General features: G+C 40.3%; 1 protein-coding gene across 2 annotated transcripts in view; it reads right to left on the bottom strand.

The window, feature by feature from the left end:
* Positions 1 to 13428: 13428 nt before the first annotated feature.
* The window catches only part of LOC694780 (uncharacterized), a 39994-nt gene continuing 30776 nt past the window's right edge, over positions 13429 to 22646 (bottom strand). Inside the window, exons 4-6 of one of the 2 annotated variants that reach the window (XM_077978610.1) lie at positions 16100 to 16617; positions 15376 to 16015; positions 13429 to 15042 (exon numbers count right to left, since the gene is read on the bottom strand). In XM_077978610.1, the coding sequence (XP_077834736.1) occupies positions 14657 to 15042; positions 15376 to 16015; positions 16100 to 16617 (1544 nt within the window). In that variant the 3' untranslated portion in view covers positions 13429 to 14656. Of the gene's footprint in view, positions 16618 to 22646 lie in introns of both variants that reach the window. The other variant, XM_077978609.1, reaches the window with a different exon arrangement.

Raw genomic sequence — 22646 nt, forward strand, 5'->3', positions numbered from 1 at the left:
AGAGCAAAATTTATTTTTTCTCCATTTTATCTCCTAAGGCTAGCAGAAAGTATGGCACAACGTGTGTGCTCCACACACATTTATCAGTTAAATGAATAAATTCCCCTTGTAAACGGTCGAGCTGTGCAAACCAAGACTTTATTTATTATTGTTTAGTTGATACAATCAAATAGAAGGTAATAAACTGTAAAATTCAGAAAGCACTGTTGAAAGTTTGATGTTACTTCGGCATTCTTAGGTAAAATAGAGTAAAATTTTTAGTTTCTAAGTTTGTGACCATTATAAAATTAAATTGCCACGTGAGAATGAAAAATGAAATCTTACTTTAAGCGAGCATAATTTGAGAGGAAAAGGCGAAAAGAGAAAAGAAAAACTGAAAACTCGGTTGGGTCAGATATGCCAGTTCTACTCTATACTTTCTTTTTTTGGAAATAGTTCCCTCCTGACGCAGAGGGAGGCTGGCTGGGGCACCCTGGGCCCCTCTGTCCTTGTCGCGGTGGCAATGACTGATATCTGCTTAGGCGCGAGGGGTGCGGCCCTGCGCTGGGCTTGAGCCTGCCCGGCCCAGCCCCTCCTCACTTCCCTGGACTCTTCACGATGTCTACCCGCCCCCGCACAATCGTGAGCGTCCCTCTGGTGCAAGGGGAGGTGGCAGCAGAAAACCAGTGGGAGGAACTGGCCCCGCAGGTCCAGGAGGGCTCGCCCAGCTGTGGGAAATGCCCTGGTTGACGGCGGATTTCCGTGCACCGAGCTGAGCCCCGACCCCGGCTTTGAGCTCAGGGGTCCCCGCGCTGGGCGACCTTAGGCGTGGGTGCTCCGGCTGCTGCGGTGGTTCCTGCTGTGCTCAGCTGGGTCACGAGTGGAACTGGTGCCCGCCAGAAGTGAAGGAGGTGCCCCGCAGGCGGGAGGAGGCGGTAGCCGTGGTCCCTGTAAACCAGGCCTTGCTGACAAATCTCAGACGCCAAGAACAGAAGAACGGAGAGTTTCAGCCAAATGGACGAACTGTTGGAGCGGCTGAGGGTGAAGCTGCCCAAACTCCTCAAAGCGGAGCAGCGAAGCAAACACCAGAGGAAAAGAAAAATGAAAGTCAAAGAAAATTAGCAGGAACCAAAGGCAGATGCTAACGCAGTGCAAAACAGTTCACACCATGATAGAAAGAGTTGATGAGTCTCAGAAACTCATCTTAGTGACAGAGCGAAAGGACAGCAGTGAACGTGGTAAGGTGCTGACGATTCTGGTCCACTAGGACAGTAAATACCATCACAGTCACCACACAGTGAGTTACACCTGCATCATTTCCTATTTATTCCTAAATGAATAAAGGTGATTCTCATCACAAGTGCAAATAAAAAGTTATTTATCTTTTTTTTTAAACTGAAGTGTCATGCTTTAACTTTTTTTTTTTAGTTCTTATAATTTTGAAAATGAAATTGGCCGGGCGCGGTGGCTCAAGCCTGTAATCCCAGCACTTTGGGAGGCCGAGACGGGTGGATCACGAGGTCAGGAGATCGAGACCATCCTGGCTAACACAGTGAAACCCCGTCTCTACTAAAAAATACAAAAAAAATAGCCGGGCGAGGTGGCGGGCGCCTGTAGTCCCAGCTACTCGGGAGGCTCAGGCAGGAGAATGGCGCAAACCCGGGAGGCGGAGCTTGCAGTGAGCTGAGATCCGGCCAGTGCACTCCAGCCTGGGCGACAGCGCAAGACTCCGTCTCAAAAAAAAAAAAAAAAAAAAAAAAGAAAATGAAATTGACATTTGTATGGCTTATGAAGTTTTCGATAGTCTTGCATTAGTTGAATTGTTCTAAGTAAGTATATTGTAAACTAAGAAGAGTAAACTGTATGTGTTTTACATATTAAAGGCTCAAAGTAACAAATAATGTATCTGTTTATGATTTGAAAAGTTAAAAGTTTGATTATTTATCCATACATACACAGAATAGTGTATCATGCTAAAACATTTGTTTTTTAAAGTGGCAGCCATAGTTCCTGCCTGTCTGGATATATTTTGGACTTTTGTATGTTAAATACAACGCAAAAAAACTTTATTATGTTTCAGAAAATCTTAGATTGGTATACACAAACAAACTTCAAAGGAATATCATATGGTGTTCCTTTAAATTAAGCATTTAAATGAAAGCACAGCAAGGCTTTCTTAAGATGCTAATCTGCTCTATATAAAAATTTCTAAAAGATTGTAAAAGATTTGTAAAAATCGGAGATCCATTCCAAGATAGCCAAATAGGAAGAGCTGTGGTCTGCAGCTCCCAGTATGATTGAAGCAGAAGATGGGTGATTTCTGCATTTCCAACTGAGGTACCTGGTTCATCTCATTGGGACTGGATGCACAGTGGATGCAGCCCATGGAGGGTGAGCTGAAGCAGGGCAGGGCATCACCTCACTCAGGAAGCACAAGGAGTTTGGGGATTTCCCTTTCCTAGCTAGGCAAAGCCGGAACAGACTGCACTTGGAAAAACAGGACATTCTCATCCAAATGCTGCACCTTTCCCAAGGTCTTAGCAACCAGCAAACAAGAAGATTCTCTCCTATACCTGGCTCAGCTGGTCCTGCACCCATGGAGCCTTGCTCACTGCTAATGCACCAGTCTAAGATCAAATGGCAACACAGCAACCTGGCTGGGGGAGATGCATTCAACATTGCTGAGGCTTGAGTAGCCAAACAAAGTGGCTGGGAAGCTCGAACTGGGCAGAGCCCACTGCAGCTCAGCAAGGCCTACTGCCTCTATAGACTCCACCTTTGTGGGCAGGGCATAGCTGAACAAAAGGCAGCAGACAGCTTCTGCAGATTAAAACGTTCCTGTCTGACAGCCCTGAAGAGAGCAGTGGTTCTCCCAGCATGGCATTTGAGCTCTGAGAATGGACAGACTGCCTCCTCAAGTCAATCTCTGACCTCATGTAGCCTAACTGGGAGACACTTCCCAGTAGGGGTCGAGAGACACTTCATATAGGCGGGTGTCCCTCTGGGACAAATCTTCCAGAGGAAGGATAAGTCAGCAATATTTGCTGTTCTGTAATAACTGCCATTCTGCAGCATCCACTGGTGATAATCAGGCAAACAGGGTCTGCAGTGGACCTCCAGCAAATTCCAATAGACCTGCAGCTGAGAGACCTGACTGTTAGAAAGAAAACCAGCAAACAGAAAGGAATAGAAGCAACATCAACAAAAGGACATATACACCAAAACCCCATCTGTAGGTCACCAACATCAAAGACCAAATGTAGATAAAACCACAAAGATGGGGAGAAACCAGAGCAGAAAAGCTGAAAATTCTAAAAACCAGGACACCTCTTCTCCAAAGGATTGCAGTTCCTCACCAGCAATGGAACAAAGCTGGATGGTGAATAACTTTGATGAGTTGACAGAAGTAGGCTTCAGAAGGTCGGTATTAACAAACTTCTCAGAGCTAAAGGAGCACGTTCAAACCCACCACCAGGAACCTAAAAACCTTGAAAAAGGGTTAGACAAATGGATAACTAGAATAAACAGTGAAGAGAACACCTTAAATGACCTAGTGGAGCTGAAAACCATGGCATGAGAACTTCGTGACACATGCACAAGCTTCAATAGCTGATTCAATCAAGTGGAAGAAAGGCTACCAGTGATTGAAGATAAAATTAATGAAATAAAGTGAGAAGACAAGGTTAGGGGAAAAATAGTAAAAAGAAATGAACAAAGCCTCCAAGAAATATGGGACTATGTGAAAAGACCAAATCTACGTCTGATTGGTGCACCTGAAAGTGATGGGGAGAAAGGAACCAAGTTGGAAAATGCTCTTCAGGATATTATCCAGGAGAATTTCCCCAACCTAGTGAGGCAGGCCAACATTCAAATTCAGGAAATACAGAGAACACCACAAAGATACTCCTCTAGAAGAGCAACTCCAAGACACATAATTGTCAGATTCACCAAGGTTGAAATGAAAGAAAAAATGTTAAGCGTAGCCAGAGACAAATGTCAGGTTACCCACAAAGGGAAGCCCATCAGACTAACAGCGGATCTCGCAGCAAAAATCCTACAAACTAGAAGAGAGTGGGGGCCAATATTCAACATTCTCAAGGAAGAGGGTTTTCAACCCATAATTTCATGTCCAGCCAAACTAAGCTTCATAAGTGAAGAAGAAATAAGATCCTTTACAGACATGCAAATGCTGAGAGATTTCATCAGCACCAGGCCTGCCTTACAAGAGCTCCTGAAGGAAGCAATAAAAATGGAAAGAAACAACGGGTACCAGCCACTGCAAAAACATGTCAAACTGTAAAGACCATCAATGTTATGAAGAAACCATCAATTAACCAGCAAAACAAACAGCTAATATAAAAAAGACAGGATCAAATTCACACAAAACAATATTAACCTTAAATGTAAATGGGCTAAATGCCCAATTAAAAGACACAGACTGGCAAATTGGATAAAGAGTCAATACCCATCTGCGTGCTGTATTTAGGAGACCCATCTCACATTCATATACACACATAGGCTCAAAATAAAGGGATGGAGGAAGATCTACCAAGCAAATGGAAAACAAAAAAAAAAGCAGGGGTTGCAATCCTAGTCGCTGATAAAACAAAATTTAAACCAGCAAAGATCAAAAGAGACAAAGAAGGATATTACATAATGGTGAAGGGATTAATACAACAAGAAGAGCTAACTATCCTAAATAGATATGCACCCAATACAGGAGCACCTAGATTCATAAAGCAAGTCACCAGAGACCTACAAAGAGACTTAGACTCCCAAACAATAAAAACGGGAGACTTTAACACCCCACTGTCAACATCAGACAGATCAACAAGACAGAAGGCTAACAAGGATATCCAGGACTTGAACTCAGCTCTGCACCAAGCAGACCTAACTAACATCTACAAAACTCTCCATCCCACATCAACAAAATATACATTCTTTTCAGCACCACATCACACTTATTCTAAAATTGACAACATAATTGGAAGTAAAGCATTCTTCAGCAAATATAAAATAACAGAAATCACAACAAACTGTCTCTCAGACCACAGTGCAGTCAAATTAGAATTCAGGATTAAGAAACTCACTAAAAACTGCAAAACTACATGGAAACTGAACAAGCTGCTCCTGAATGACTACTGGGTAAATAATGAAATGAAGGCAGAAATAAAGATGTTCTTTGAAACCAATGAGAAAAGACACAACATACCAGAATCTGTGGTGCACATTTAAAGCAGTGTGTAAAGGGAAATTTATAGCACAAAATGCCCACAAGAGAAAGCAGGAGAGATCTAAAACTGACATCCTACAATTGCAATTAAAAGAACTGGAGAAGCAAGAGCAAACAAATTCAAAAACTAGCAGAAGGCAAGAAACAACTAAGATTAGAACAGAAGTGAAAGAGATGGAGACACAAAAAACCCTTCAAAAAATCAATGAATCCAGAATTTGTTTTTTTGAAAAGATCAACAAAATTGACAGAACACTAGCAAGACTAATAAAGAAGAAAAGTGAAGAATAAAAAGGATGCAATAAAAAATGATAAAGGAGATATCACTACTGATCCCACAGAAATACAAACTACCATCAGAGAGTACTATAAACACATCTATGCAAATAAACTAGAAACTGTAGAAGAAATGGATAAATTCCTGGAAACATACACCTTCCCAAAACTAAACCATGAAGAAGTTGAATCTGTGAATACACCAATAACAGGTTCTGAAATTGAGGAAATAATGAATAGCCTACCAACAAAAAAGGTCCAGGACCAGATGGATTCACAGCAGAATTCTACCAGAGGTACAAAAAGGAGATGGTACCATTCCTTCTGAAACTATTCCAATCAATAGAAAAAGACAGAATCCCCCCTAACTCAATTTATGAGGCCAGCATCATCCTGACAAAAAAGCTTGGCAGAGAAACAACAAAATAGAATTTTACACCAATATCCCTGATGAACATTGATGCAAAAACTCTCAATAAAATACTGGCAACCCAAATCCAGCACCACATCAAAAAGCTTATCCACCACAAGCAAGTCAGCTTCACCCCTGGGGTGCAAGACTGGTTCAACATGTGCAAATCAATAAACGCAATCCATTACATAAACAGAACCATCGACAAAAACCACATGATTATCTCCATAGATGCAGAAAAGGCCTTTGACAAAATTCAACAGCCCTTCATGCTAAAAACTCTCAATAAACTAGATATTGATGGAATGTTTCTCAAAATAATAAGAGTTATTTATGACAAACCCACAGCCAATATCATACTGAATGGGCAAAAACTGGAAGCATTTCCTTTGAAAACTGTCACAAGACAGGGATGCCCTCTCTCACTACTCCTATTCAACATGATGCTGGAAGTTCTGGCCAGGGCAATCAGGCAAGAGAAAGAAATAAAGGGTATTCAGTCAGGAAAAGATGTAGTCAAATTGCCCTTGTTTGCCGATGACTTGATTATATATTTAGAAAACCCCATCATCTCAACCCCATGTCTCCTTAAGCTGATAAGCAACTTCAGCAAATTCTCAGAATACGAAAGTTTTCAATGTGTAAAAATCACAATCATTCCTATACACCAATAACAGACAGAAAGCCAAATCATGAGTGAACTCCCATTTACAATTACTACAAAGAAAATAAAATACCTAGGAATACAATTTACAAGGGATGTGAAGGACCTCTTCAAGGAGAACTACAAACCACTGCTAATGAAATAAGAGAGGACACAAACAAATGGAAGAAATTTCCATGCTCATGGAAGTCCTTGCCCATTCCTATGTCCTGAATGGTATTGCCTAGGTTTTCTTCTAGGATTTTCTTCTAGGGTTTTTATGGTTTTCTGGTTTTAGGTCTAACATTTAAGTCTTTAATCCATCTTGAATTAATTTTTGTATAAGGTGTAAGGAAGGGATCCAGTTTCAGCTTTCTACATATGGCTAGCCAGTTTTCCCAGCATCATTTATTAAATATGGAATTCTTTCCCCATTTCTTGTTTTTGTCAGGTTTGTCAAAGATCAATGATTGTAGATGTGTGGTGTTATTTCTGAGGCCTCTGTTCTGATCCATTGGTCTATATCTCTGTTTTGGTACCAGTACCATGCTGTTTTCGTTACTGTAGCCTTGTAGTATAGGTTGAAGTCAGGTAATGTGATGTCTCCAGCTTTGTTCTTTCTTGGCAATGAGGGCTCTTTTGTGGTTCCATATGAACTTTAAAGTAGTTTTTTCCAATTCTGTGAAGAAGGTCAATGGTAGCTTGATGGGGATGGCATTGAATCTATAAATTACCTTGGGCAGTATGGCCATTTTCACGATATTGTCTTCCCATCCACGAGCATGAAATGTACTTCCATTTGTGGTGTCCTCTTTTTTTTTTGAGACGGAGTCTCGCTCTGTCACCCAGGCTGGAGTGCAGTGGCCGGATCTCAGCTCACTGCAAGCTCCGCCTCCCGGGTTTACGCCATTCTCCTGCCTCAGCCTCCCGAGTAGCTGGGACTACAGGCGCCTGCCACCTCGCCCGGCTAAGTTTTTGTATTTTTAGTAGAGACGGGGTTTCACTGTGTTAGCCAGGGTGGTCTCGATCTCCTGACCTCATGATCCGCCCGTCTCGGCCTCCCAAAGTGCTGGGATTACAGGCTTGAGCCACCGCGCCCGGCCTGTGGTGTCCTCTTTTATTTCATTGAGTAACTCTGCTTGAAGAGGTCCTTCACATCTCTTGTAAGTTGGATTCCTAGGCATTTTATTCTCTTTGAAGCAATTGTGAATGGGAGTTCACTCATGATTGGCTCTCTGTTTGTCTGTTATTGGTGTATAGGAATGATTGTGATTTTTGCACATTGAAAAATTTTGTATTCTGAGACTTTGCTGAAGTTGCTTAGCAGCTTAAGGAGATTTTGGGTTGAAACGATGGGGTTTTCTAAATGTACAATCATGTCATCTGCAGACAGGGACCATTTCACTTTGTCTTTTCCTAATTGAATACCCTTTATTTCTTTCTCTTGCCTGATTGCCCTGGCCAGAACTTCCAACACTATGTTGAATAGGAGTGGTGAGAGAGGGCATCCCTGTCTTGTGCCAGTTTTCAAAGGGAATGCTTCCAGTTTTTGCCCATTCAGTATGTTATTGGCTGTGGGTTTGTCATAAATAACTCTTATTATTTTGAGATACATCACATTAATACCTAGTTGACTGAGAGTTTTTAGCTTCAAGGGCTGTTGGGTTTTGTTGTATGCCTTTTCTGCATCTATTGAGATAATGATGTGGTTTTTGTCATTGGTTCTGTTTATGCAGATTAAGTCTGCAGAAGCTGCCTTTTGTTCAGCTATGCCCTGCCCCCAGAGGTGGAGTCTAAAGAAGTAGGCAGGCCTCTTTGAGCTGCGGTGAACTCCACCCAGTTTGCGGTTCCCAATGGCTTTGTTTACCTACTCAAGCCTCAGCAATGGCAGACGCCTCTCCGCCAGCCTCACTGCTGCTTTGCAGTGGGATGTCAGAATGCTGTGCCAGCAGTGAGTGAGGCTCCACGGGCATGGGACTCTCTGAGCCAGGCATGGGATATAATCTCCTGGTGTGCCATTTGCTAAGACCATTGGAAAAGCACAGTATTAGGGTGGGAGTATCCCCATTTTCCAGATACGGTCTGTCAGGGCTTCCCTTGGCTAGGAAAGGTATTACCCCAATGCCTTGAGCTTCCTGGGTGAGGCGATGCCCTGCCCTGCTTCAGCTCACGCTCTGTAGGCTACACCCACTGTCCGACAAGCACCAGTGAGATGAACCCAGTACCTCAGTTAAGAATGCAGAAATCACCCATTGTCTGAGTCACTCATGCTGGGAACTGTAGACTGGAGTTGACCCTACTTGGCCATCTTGGAACCTTTATCAACTATTTATAAGTATTCTTAACTTACAACAATATAGTTGTTTGCATCAGTGAAACAAAAATCCATTTTCTATTTTTTTTTTTTTTCTGAGACATACTCTCACTCTGTCTGTGGTTGGCACGCAGTGGCATAATCTCAGCTCACTGCAACCTCTGTCTCTCAGATTCAAGTGATTCTCCAGCCTCAACTTCCTGAGTAGCTGAGACTACAGGCATGCACCACCATGGGCAGCTAATTTTTATATTTTTAGTAGAGATGGGGTTTCACCATGTTGGTTAGGATGATCTTGATCTCTTGACCTTGTGATCTGCCCACCTCAGCATACCAAAGTGCTGCAATTACAGGTATGAGCCACTGTGCCCAACTGAAAAATCCATTTTCTTCTGCAGTGAAACACAATAGAAAAATGCTAGTTCTTTTACCACAGCTTTAACTGGAAGGATGTGTTTTCCTTTAAGAAATCAAGTTTAAGTTGCAAAGCCAGTAACAGCCTCTTGGGAAAGCTGGTCTCATACCTTGTCTACACAGTCCTCATACAGAATTCCTGGCCTATGGTGAGTAAAAAAAATGTCACTTTGTAACAGAATCAGAAACAGTCTGCTCTTGGAGCCTCAGAAACACAGGAGTTTAACCAACTCACAGGTATTTAAGCATACAAATCCATGGCTTGGCCCAGCTTTAAAAAGTCCTATCTAAGATTTCTTTCGGAACAGAGTTCCATCAAAGCCTATCAAAAAGGCCTATGGAGAGATAGTTATTCTTGCTGCACTATGGCCAAATAGGCTGAGCATAATACTAAAGTCTATTTTGCAAACAATTCAGACTCTTGTGAGTTGTTTTTAACAAAACAAAATCTTAAAAAAAAAATTATGCTTCAAAACTTATCATACATTTCTCGTGAACTTCTAGTCTCATTCATTGTTTTAAAGTTTTTGATGACATTTTAAACTAACCCTGCTTATTCCTGAAAGCCAACCAGAAATCTCTGCCTGTGGCTCAGAAAAAAAAGAAAGGGATGGGTAATGTAAAAATCTAAATCAATACTCTAGTTCTAAGCAATTATTCTGTAAATCTGGCTGGGTGATGGTAATAAATAAGGTGCCAATAACTCACAAGTTTCTTTTTTTTTTTTTTTTGAGACGGAGTCTCGCTCTGTCGCCCAGGCTGGAGTGCAGTGGCCGAATCTCAGCTCACTGCAAGCTCCACCTCCCGGGTTTACGCCATTCTCCTGCCTCGGCCTCCCGAGTAGCTGGGACTATAGGCGCCTGCCACCTCACCCGGCTATTTTTTTGTATTTTTTAGTAGAGACGGGGTTTCACCGTTTTAGCCAGGATGGTCTCGATCTCCTGACCCCGTGATCCGCCCGTCTCAGCCTCCCAAAGTGCTGGGATTACAGGCTTGAGCCACCGCGCCCGGCCCACAGGTTTCTTTTATCAGAAAGTAAGATCAAGGGAGCTAACCAAAGCCAAGTCTCATGCCCCCAAATCTTAGCAAACATAACTATAGCTACCAGTTATCGGGGTGTGTCAGCAGCCTCAACATTTTTAGACTTTTCCTACCCTCATTTCATTTCATTGCATGTCCTCTACTAAACCAGATTGTTTATTTTTCCCTAAAAACTATCAAGCTCCAAGTGGTAATGCAAATGGAATGATGCATAAACACACGTTTCTTTTGAGACACTTAAACCAGCCCTGGAAGAAATTATAGCTGCTGTTTTCTACACAGCACCCCTCTCCAGCGAGGAATAGCCAAAAATATCAATGCCTATTCTCCCTAACAGAAGTTAGGATCTCCACTCCTGAGAGGTGACTGAGAGGGATTAGCTAGCTAGCCTAAGGTAGACAGCGAGGGAAGGGTCCTCAGAGAGCCCCCAACCCATGAGTCAGTGCCTCATAACCACATACCTACCAACCTAGGCAAAATGGCACACACCTGAAATCCCAGTGACTCAGGAGGCTGAGGTATGAGAATTGCTTGAACCTTGGAGGCGGAGGTGGCAGTGAACTGAGATCACGCCATTGTGCTCCAGCCTGGGTGACAGAACGAGACTCAGTCTCAACAAACACACACACACACACACACAAACCTCATCTTTCATCAATATTTTAATAGTTTTATGTCTGAGTACTTAAGCCTCAAGGACAGGACCCTGGATGATGATAAGAGCATATTTAAATTCACAAAGTAAAAAATGACCATCGGAGTCTAAAGTGATGAATACAGCAACATAATACTTCACAAAATCATTCCGGGTATGTTTGACAAACAAGAAGGTTGCACAGGACCTTCTTCTGCTACTCATGTGAAGTGTTCTTCTCTCTCACTTTAGTCTCAATTCCCAACCTTACAACTACCTCATACTCACATACACAGAATGAGAAAAATTAAGAAGGCCATGATTCACATTTTATTCTGTCGTTTCCATATTGCTGTTATAATTGTGTTGAAGTGCACCCTCTTTCACCAGAACACTTTTGTGAATGTGAATACACTGACACTGGAGAAGACCATCTCAGCACACTCACCTGAATGATCCCTTTGCTTTACAGGCATTAAAAATGCCTTCGAGGAGTGAGAGTGACTGCGGATTGAGTAGCGTTATACATTGAAAAACATTTGTCAATTGTTTGAAGATTACATTGCACAGTCTACAACTTTTAAAATATAAAATGCATAGCATAAACACTGCAGAAGAAAACAGAATAAAAATAAGGGAGTTGACCACAAAAGACAGCCAAAGCTGTATTATAGCAATATAGAAAAATATATATCTACTGTCAGAAGAAGGTAACTTGAAGTATTTCAGAGATGTTCTCTAACAAACTAAAAATATTTTTAGTTTTAGATTCTGTAAAAAATATTTAAGCATTTTTAATTTTCCAAAAAATGTGAGTGCATACTTTGTCAACTTAGTTTTTCTGAACAATTTAAATAGAGTAAAATAATGTATTTAAAATACCTTTTCTGGTAATAGAGCAGTTTAAAGATTAAAAAAGTAAAATTTTACAAAATTATATGCTGACCAATTTAATCAGAAGCTTCTTTCTTACAACTGTGAGAAATGACACAAAGATTCAACTTTTATGTTGGGCAGAAGAGAAAATGATTACCGGGTCTAGAAAATTGTTGTTTCACTAATCAATGTTGATTTTTAATGCTATAATGTCTCAGATCATGTTAATAATAAAGTAATGGCCTTGATCCAAAAATTTGTTTAAAAATTTATTGTTTCAATCAGCCAAAATATTAACCAAAAGAAGGCATAGAGGCCGGGCGCGGTGGCTCAAGCCTGTAATCCCAGCACTTTGGGAGGCCGAGACGGGTGGATCACGAGGTCAGGAGATCGAGACCATCCTGGCTAATACGGTGAAACCCCGTCTCTACTAAAAATACAAAAAACTAGCCGGGCGAGGTGGCGGGCGCCTGTGGTCCCAGCTACTCGGGAGGCTGAGGCAGGAGAATGGCGGGAACCCGGGAGGCGGAGCTTGCAGTGAGCTGAGGTCCGGCCACTGCACTCCAGCCCGGCGACAGAGCGAGACTCCGTCTCAAAAAAAAAAAAAAAAAAAAGAAGGCATAGAAATAAAGGCATTTAACAGTCAGAATTTATAGTATAAAATTAAAATGTGTCTAGAAATACAAAGAAAAAAAGAGATGTATAAATAAGAAAAGGAAAAAAAGTAGATTATTTACAATAGCTAAGGTATGAAATTAACCTAAGTGTCCATCAACAGTTGAATGAACTTTAAAAAGTGGTATATTTACACAATGGAATGCTCTTTATTCCTTAAAATGAAAGAAGTCTTAGAGGTGGGCTCAGCAGTCTGTATCTTAGTAAGCCTTGCAGGGACTCTGGTGCATGCTGAAGTTTGAGTATCACTGAAATGGATAGTGTCAATTTGATTGCTGGGTCACCATGTCTGAATGTTAAGAACATCTGGAGACAGACCAGTAAGTATATTGTAGCTCTTTCTCCAGCCATAACCAGAAAGTCTTTGCTTTCCCTTTGCCTTGCACCATGATTGTAAGTTTCTTGAAGCCTCTGCAGCTGTGTGAAACTAGAAAAAGATGCACACCCAAAAGCCTCATTAGAGTTTAAACACAGTTGTGGAAAAGAAAGCAACCCAACCTGGTGTGAAGATGAGAATGAATACCTTTATGATGATCTACTTCCAGTTAATAGTGATTCGAGAATTCTTAAGACAGCACTCAGCCACCAATGCCAATGAATAAGATTTTGCATCACAGTTGAAATCTGTTCACCACTCCTTTTGTAGATGTTCTGAATTGTGTACCAGAAGTCAAGCGTTATTGGGATCCCACCCCCAATATTTCAATGTAGCTTCTGTTTTCCCTAAGTGTCGGGCAGTCTGAGAAATAAAAAGAGTACAAAGAATTACAAAGAGTACAAAGAGAGGAATTTTGCAGCTGGGCCTCCAGGGGTGATGTCACATATTGATAGGACCGTGATGCCCACCTGAGCTGCAAAACAAAGATCATATGCTTCTGATGAAACAGGGCAAGGACAAAAGCAAAGATCACAAGGCAAAGGGCAAAAATTAGAATTACTGATTTTTATTTTCTGAAAGATCTATTGACAGTAATTGCACCCTTAATGCTTTTATTTAGTATGAACTCTCTGATGTTTAATAAGATGTGAGAAGATATTAGTGGCATTCAAAATTTTTTTTTTCCAGAGTTGCCCAGGCTAGTATAAATGCTTTCCTTTGCAATAAGGCATGAGCATTGGTTAAATGTTTTGCCACACTGTTTATTATAGCAGTTTTCTTCAGTATGAGTTATTTTACCTACAATCAAGTGTGACAGCCATTTAAAGGCTTTATCACATTCTTCACATTCCTAGGATTTCTCATCAGTATGATTTCTTTTATATTCTTTTATATTCAGAAAAGTCTTGAGGTGTTGCCAAAAGCATTGTCACATCTTTCAGGTTGTAGAGTCTGGTTTGTAGAGTCTGTTAAGAATTGAGGATCTATTAGAGGCTTTCCCACATTCTTCACACGTGTATGGTTTCTCTAGAGTGTAAGTTGTCTTATATGTAGTAAGCCTTAAGGACTGGTTAAAGGCTTTGCCACATTCCACACAATTGTAGGAATTCCCTCCAGTATGAATTACATGAATGTTTAGTAAGGATTGAGGAACAGTGAAAAGGCTAGCCACGTTTTTCACATTTGTAAGGTTTCTCTCCAGTATGAATTCTCCTGTGTTTAGTAAGGCTTGAGGATCAGTTGAAGGCTTTGCCACATTCTTCACATTCGTAGGGTTTCTAGTATGAATTACCTTGTGTTTAGTAAGGACTGAGAACTTACTAAAGGCTTTGCCACATTCTTCACATTTGTAGGGTTTCTCTCCAGTATGAATTACCTTATGTTTAGTAAGGATTGAGAACATACTAAACCCTTTGCCACATTCTTCAAATTTGTAGAGTTTCTCTCCAGTGTAAATTTTCTTGTGATAACTAAGGTTTGAGGGCCACTTATAGGTTTTGCCACATTCTTCACATTTGTAGAGTTTCTCTCCATTATGAACTACCTTATGTTTAGTAAGGATTAAGAACATACTAAAGCCTTTGCCACATTCTTCACATTTGTAGTGTTTCTCTCCAGTATGAATTACCTTATGTTTAGTAAGGATTGAGAACATACCAAAGCCTTTGCCACATTCTTCACATTCGTAGGGTTTCTCTCCAGTATGAATTTTCTTATGATAACTAAGGGTTGAGAACCAGTTAAAGGCTTTGCCACATTCTTCACAATTGTAGGGTTTCTCTCAAGCATGAATTCTCTTGTGTTTACTAAGGCTTGAGGGCCAGCTGAAGGCTTTGCCACATTCTTCACATTTGTAGGGTTTCTCTCCAGTATGAATTTTCTTATGTTTAGTAAGGATTGAGAACGTACTAAAGCCTTTGCCACATTCTTCACATTTGTAGGGTTTCTCTCCAGTATGAATTACCTTATGTTTAGTAAGGATTGAGAACATACTAAAGCCTTTGCCACATTCTTCACATTTATAGGGTTTCTCTCCGGTATGAATTTTCTTATGATAACTAAGGGTTGAGGGCCAGTTATAGGCTTTGCCACATTCTTCGCATTTGTAGAGTTTCTCTCCAGTATGAATTTTCTTATGATAACTAAGGGTTGAGGGCCACTTATAGACTTTGCCACACTCTTCACATTTGTAGAGTTTCTCTCCAGTATGAATTACCTTATGGTTACCAAAGACTGAGAAAGAGCTGAAGACTTTACCACATTCTTCACATTTGTAGGGTTTCTCTCCAGTATGAATTTTCTTATGTTTAGTAAAGATTGAGAACGTATTAAAGTCTTTGCCACATTCTTCACATTTATAGGGTTTCTCTCCAGTATGAATTACCTTATGGTTACTAAAGACTGAGAAACAGCCGAAGGCTTTACCACATTCTTCACATTTGTAAGATTTCTCTGCAGCGTGAATTTTCTTATGAAAACTAAGGGTTGAGGACCACTTACAGGCTTTGCCACATTCTTCACATTTGTAAGGTTTCTCTCCAGTATGAATTTTCTTATGATAACTAAGGGTTGAGGGCCACTTATAGGCTTTGCCACATTCTTCACATTTATAGGGTTTCTCTCCAGTATGAATTTTCTTATGATAACTAAGGGTTGAGCGCCACTTATAGGCTTTCCCACATACTTCACATTTGTAGAGTTTCTCTCCAGTATGAATTACCCTATGTGTAGTAAGGATTGAGAACATACTAAAGCCTTTGCCACATTCTTCACATTTGTAGGGTTTCTCTCCAGTATGAATTTTCTTGTGACAACAAAGGGTTGAGAACCACTTAAAGGCTTCGCCACATTCTTCACATTTATAGGGTTTCTCTCCATCATGAATTCTCTTGTGTTTAGTAAGGTTTGAGGACCAGCTGAAGGCTTTGCCACATTCTTCACATTTGTAAGGTTTCTCTCCAGTATGAAGTACCTTATGTTTAGTAAGGCTTGAGAACACACTAAAGCTTTTGCCACATTCTTCACATTTGTAGGGTTTCTCTCCAGTATGAATTTTCTTATGATAACTAAGGGTTGAGCGACACTTAAAGGTTTTGCCACATTTTTCACATTTGTAGGGTTTCTCTCCAGCATGAATTCTCTTGTGCTTAGAAAGGTTTGAGGACCAGCTGAAGACTTTGCCATGTTCTTTATATTTGTAGAGTTTCTCTCTGGTATGAATTACCTTGTGTTTACTAAGGACTGAGAACTTACTAAAGGCTTTGCCACATTCTTTACATTTGTAGGATTTCTTTCCAGTATGAATTCTCTTATAATAAGTAAGTGTTGAGGACCAGTTAAAGGCTTTGCCATCTTCTTCACATTTGTAGGAATTCTCTCTAGTACAAATTCTTTTATGGTGAGATAGGTGTGAAAGCATGCAAAATGATCTGACATATTCTTTACATTTCAAAAGTTTCTTTCCAGTATGTCTTGTCTTATGTCTGTTTGAATTTGAACGTTTATTAAAGACGTTTGCATATTTGCCACATTGAAATACTTTGCTCTGTGTAGTTGTCAAACTCTGGTTAAGCCGATTATAACCTTTTTTGTGCACCTTACACTCATCCACATTGGTACAATCAATTTTTAACTGTAAATTCTCACGTCCACATTTTTCATATTTTCTCAATATCACTTTTTGGAGAGAATCTTCTATGCCCTGCTCTGGCCAAAGGTCTTGAGCAAAATGAGAACATATAACTGAAAAGAAATAAAAACAACAAATTAGTCCACTTATTAGACTCAGATAAATATAGTTTCCAAATCTAACCTATAAATTATTCAAACTACATAAGCAAGATGACATTGCAAATGACACAGGCCCTAATTCTTCACAGACATATAAATGTAATGAAAACATACAGACCAAACTACGTATGAAGATAATTTATACATGAGTTAAGTGTGTGCAGTGCCTGAATTAAGCCCAATGCAAAGAGCCACATAGAAGAAAGAAAAGTTTGTTAAATTTACCCAATACAACTCTTTCTGCTCCTCAATATTACCTAGTCCCTTCAGAAGTAAATTGTCAACTTGTTTGTTTGTTTGTTTGTTAAGGAAAGTAAAATATTGGCACATACGATTTAATTTCTGTCTTCCACGGTCCTTACCACACACTGGTTTCTGTCTCCCACGACAAAAAGTGCTGACAGATATGGTGATATACTTTGAAATGACACTTTTGAGTCTGCTGAGACCAAAGGTAAATGCACTGCAGCAGAGCACTGCAGTGCTGCAGAGAAAGAACAGGTGTACCAAGTGATTACTTTTCAGAAGAAACATAAATAATCTCTCTTAACTAAAACTAAACACAAAATTTCAGACAAGACAAATCTGAAGACGTTTGAGAGACCCACATAATCTCTAGCCAAGATCATTATTTTCTGACTGTGCCAGGACAAAGCTACATTATAAACTTTGTGACAGGTAGCCTTTTTAAATGTCCAAATCTCAAAGATTACAATCTATACAAAATAGGGCAATATAATCTCATCAAAAATATTATAAAATTTTCATAAAGAAACCATTAAAATGTATACACTAATTTTAAAAACTGAATAACATTCGGTGAGTGAAATAGGAAAACAAAAGAGTATAGAAAATCAGAAAAATGAGGATAAGAAAAAAAATAACCAGTGAATTGTCAATAAAAGATTTGCAGGCCAGAAGAGAATTGCATGATATAGTCAAAGTCCTAAAAAAAAAAAAAGAAAAAAGAAAAAAAAAATAGCAAACAAGTGAGAATAATACCATCAGCAAATCTGTCCTGTCTAATAGGAAAAAACAAACAAAAGAAAGAAACTTTCATAATAACTAAATTCTTAAGAAGTATATTGGGACTGCATATGTCTTCCATAGGAAACATGCCGAAAGCAGTTCTTACCACTGAAAATAACATAATACAAGAAAAAAATACATTATTTTCTAGAAAAGATATGCACATACAAAAAATTGAATTTCTAGCATTATTCTAATGGTGCAGAAAAGATTTTTAATTATTCTCTAACATTTGAGAGATAAAAGCATAGGAATTATTATAAACATCTGTTAATGAATATACAACATAAATAGATAAACTTAGCAACATCAGTGACAAATTTAAGGGCAGACATAATCAGGAAGAATTTTTTATGCAACCAAAGTTAATTTTTCACCTGATTAAAGTATGTTGTTGTATTTTTAGAGGTTTTATGTAATCCCCAAGATACCACACACATAAAAACTATATATATATACAAAAGAAAAATAAGAAAGTGAAAGCATATCAATACAAAAATCAGAAAGAAACAAAGGAAGACAGAGAGAGAAAATGAGGGACAACAGGCAAGAATCAAATAGAATAGGTAATAAAATAAAAGTAACGCCTTCACTTTCCAAAATGTATTTAAATATATGGAAAATTAACTTTCAAATCAACAGATTTTTTATAGATTTATTAACATTTTTTCTTTTGAGACAAAGTTTTACTCTTGTCGCCCAGGCTGGAGTGCAATGAGACTATCTCAGCTCACTGTAACCTCTGCCTTTCAGGTTCAAGAAATTCTCCTGCCTCAGATTCCCAAGTAGCTGGGATTACCAAAGTCCACCAACACGCCCAGCTAATTTTTGTATTTTTAGTAGAGATGGGGTTTCACAATGTTGGCCAGGGTGGTCTGGAACCCCTGACCTCAGGTGATCCACCCACCTTGGCCTCCTAAAGTGCTAGGATTACAGGCATGAGTCACTGTGCACGGCCTATTAAATATTTTAAATATCAAGAACCAACTTGCCTTTCTACAAGGATCAGTTGAAATCTAATATTAAAAAGGCTCAAAGTAGCAAGATGGAAGTAGACATTTCATGCAAATATTAATCAAATGAGAGTAGAATAAGTCAAAATAATATTACACAAGCTAAATTTTTAGTCAAGGACTCATATGTTATAAAATGCACTTGACAGTGAAACTCCAAAGAGACAAAGAAAGATATTAAAAATAATAGATTAAGTGGGAACCTGTGAAAACTTTGAATACGTGTGTGTGTGTGTGTGTGTGTGCGTCACACAGGATTACAAATATATAAATCAAATACTGACAGAGTAGAAGAAACACAAGGAGAGCAATATAATTATAGTAGGATATTATTATACCACACTTTCTGTAATAAAAATCAAAATAGAGGAGGCTGGCAAGATGGCTGAATAGGAACAGCTCTGGTCTGCAGCTCCCAGGGTGATCGACACAGAAGGTGGGTGATTTCTGCATTTCCAACTGAGGTACCCGGTTCATCCCATTAGGACTGGTTGAACAGTGGGTGCAGCTCACTGAGTAGGAGCCAAAGCAGCGTGGGACATTGCCTCACGGGGAAGTGCAAGGGGTTGGGGAACTCCCTCTCCTAGCCAAGGGAAGGGTTTAGGGACTGCACCATGAAGCACAGTGCTCTCCAGCACAGATACTGTGCTTTTCCTGTGGTCTTCATAAGCTGCAGACCAGGAGATTCCCTCCGGTGCCTATGACACCAGGTCCCTGGGTTTCGAGCACAAAACTTGAAAGCACAAAGACTGAACTGGGTGGAGCCTACCGCAGCTCAGCAAGATCAGACTGTATCTCAAGATTCCTCCTCTTTGGGCAGGGCATCTCTGAAAAAAGAGGCAGCAGCCACAGTCAGGGGAATATAGATAAAACACCCATCTCCCTGGGACAGAGCACCTGGGGTAAGGGACAGCTGTGAGTGCAGCTTTAGCAGACTTAAACATCCCTGCTGGACAACTCTGAAGAGAGAAGTGGATCTATCAGCACAGCATTCGAGCTCTGCTAAGGGTCAGACTGCCACCTCAAGTCTCCTGATGCTCTGCTAAGGGTCAGACTGCCACCTCAAGTCTCCTGATTGAGACTCCTGATTGCCACCCGTGTCTCCTGATTGAGAGACACCTCCCAGTAGAAGCTGATAGACACCTCGTACAGGAGAGCTCTAGCTGGCCTTTGGCGGGTGGCCTCTGGGACAAAGCTTCCAGAGGAAGGAACAGGCAGCAATCTTTGCTGTTCTGCAGCCTCCACTGGTGATACCCAGGCAACCAGGGTCTGGAGTGGGCCTCCAGCAAGCTCCAGCAGATCTGCAGCAGAGGGTCCTGACTGTTAAAAGGAAAACAAACAGAAAGGAATAGAAGCAACATGTACAAAAAGGATGTTTACTCAGAGACCCCATCCGAACGTCATCAACATCAAAGACCAAAGATAGATAAATCCATAAAGATGGGGAGAAGTCAGCGCAAAAAGGCTGAAAATTCCAAAAACCAGAATGCCTGTTCTCCTCCAAAGGATCACAACTCATCACCAGTAAAAAAACAAAACTGAATGGAAAATAAGTCTGATGAATTGACAAACTCAAATTTGACAAATTTCAGAGGTGGGTAATAACAAACTCCTCCAAGCTAAAGGAGCATGTTCTAACCCAATGCCAGGAAGCCAAGAACCTTGAAAAAAAGGTTAGATGGATTGCTAATGAGAATAACCACTTCAGAGAAGAACATAAATGCCTGATGGAGATGAAAAACACAGCATGGCCAGGCGCGGTGGCTCAAGCCTGTAATCCCAGCACTTTGGGAGGCCGAGACGGGCGGATCACGAGGTCAGGAGATCGAGACCATCCTGGGTAACACAGTGAAACCCCGTCTCTACTAAAAATACAAAAACTTAGCCGGGCGAGGTGGCAGGCGCCTGTAGTCCCAGCTACTCGGGAGGCTGAGGCAGGAGAATGGCGTGAACCTGGGAGGCGGAGCTTGCAGTGAGCTGAGATCCAGCCACTGCACTCCAGCATGGGTGACAGAGCGAGACTCCGTCTCAATAAAAAAAAAAAAAGAAAAACACAGCATGAGAACTTCATGAAGCATGCGCAAATATCAACAGCTCAATTGATAAAGCGGAAGAAAGGATATCACAGATTGAAGATCAATTTAATGAAATAAAGCAAGAAGACAAGATTAGAGAAAAAAAAGAATAAAAAGAAATGAACAAAGCCTCCAAGAAATATGGGACTATGTAAAAAAAGACCAAATCTATGTTTGATTGGAGTACCTGAAAGTGACAGGGAGAATGGAACCAAGTTGGAAAACACTCTTTAGGATATCATCTAGGAGAATATCCCCAACCTAGCGAGACAGGCCAACATTCAAATTCAGAAAATACAGAGACCACCACAAAGATACTCCTCGAGAAGAGCAACCCCAAGACACAGAATCGTCAGATACGCCAAGGTTGAAATGAAAAGAAAACGGTAGAGGGCAGCCTGAAAGAAAGGCTGGGTTACCCATCAAAGTAAGCCCATCAGACTAACAATGGATCTCTCTACAGAAACCCTACAAGCCAGAACAGAGTGGGGCCAATACTCAACATTCTTAAAGAAAGGAATTTTCAACCCAGAATTTCATATCCAGCCAAACTAAGCTTCATAAGTAAAGGAGAAAATCCTTTACAGACAAGCAAATGTTGAGAGATTTTGTCACCACCGGGCCTGCCTTACAAGAGCTCATGAAGGAAGCACTGAACATAAAAAGGAAAGACTGGTACCAGCCACTGCAAAAACATACCAAATTGTAAAGACAATTAACACTATGAAGAAACCGCATCAACTAATAGGCAAAATAACCAGCTAGCATCATAATGACAGGATCAAATTCACACATAACAATATTAACCTTAAATGTAAACATGCTAAATGCCCCAATTAAAAGACACAGAATGGCAAATTGAATAAAGAGTCAAGATCCATCGCAGTGATGTATTCAGGAGATCCATCTCACATGAAGAGACACACAGAAGGCTCAGAATAAAGGGATGAAGATCTACCAAACAAATGAAAACAAACAAACAAAAAAAGCAGGGGTTGCAAATCTACTCTCTGATAAAACCAGACTTTAAACCAGCAAAGATCAAAAGAGACAAAGAAGGTCATTACATAATGGTAAAGGGATAAATTCAACCAGAAGAGCTAACTATCCTAAATATATATGCACCCAATACAGGAGCATCCAGATTCACAGAGTTAAGTCCTTAGAGACCTACAAAGAGACTGAGACTTCCATATAATAACAGGAGATTTTAATACCCTGCTGTTAGATCAATGTGACAGGTTAACAAGGATATCCAGGACTTGAACTCAGCTCTGCACCAAGCAGACCCAATAGACATCTACAGAACTCTCCACCCCAAATCTACAGAATATACATTCTTCTCAGCACCACATCTAAAATCACTCCTCAGAAAACGGAAGAGAACAGAAATTACTACAAACTGTCTCTCGGACCACAGTGCAATCAAATTAGAACTCAGGATTAAGAAACTCACTCAAAACTGCACAACTTACATGGAAACTGAACTACCTGCTCCTGAATGACTACTGGGTAAATAACAAAATGAAGGCAGAAATAAGATCAAGTCAGCTTCATCCCTGGGATGCAAGACTAGTTCAATATACATGAAACAATTAACATAATCAATCACATAAACAGAACCAGTGACAAAAACCACATGATTATCTCAAAAGATGCAGAAAAGGTCTTCAACAAAATTCAACAGTCTTCATGCTAAAAACTCACAATAAACTAGATATAGATGGAACGTATCTCAAAATAATAAGAGCTATTTATGACAACCCCCACAGACAATATCATACTAAGTGGGCAAAAACTGGAAGCATTCCCTTTGAAAACTGGCACAAGCCGGGCACGGTGGCTCAAGCCTGTAATCCCAGCA

The sequence above is a fragment of the Macaca mulatta genome, chromosome 19 (genome assembly GCF_049350105.2).
Source record: "Macaca mulatta isolate MMU2019108-1 chromosome 19, T2T-MMU8v2.0, whole genome shotgun sequence".
NCBI classification, from domain to species: domain Eukaryota; kingdom Metazoa; phylum Chordata; class Mammalia; order Primates; family Cercopithecidae; genus Macaca; species Macaca mulatta.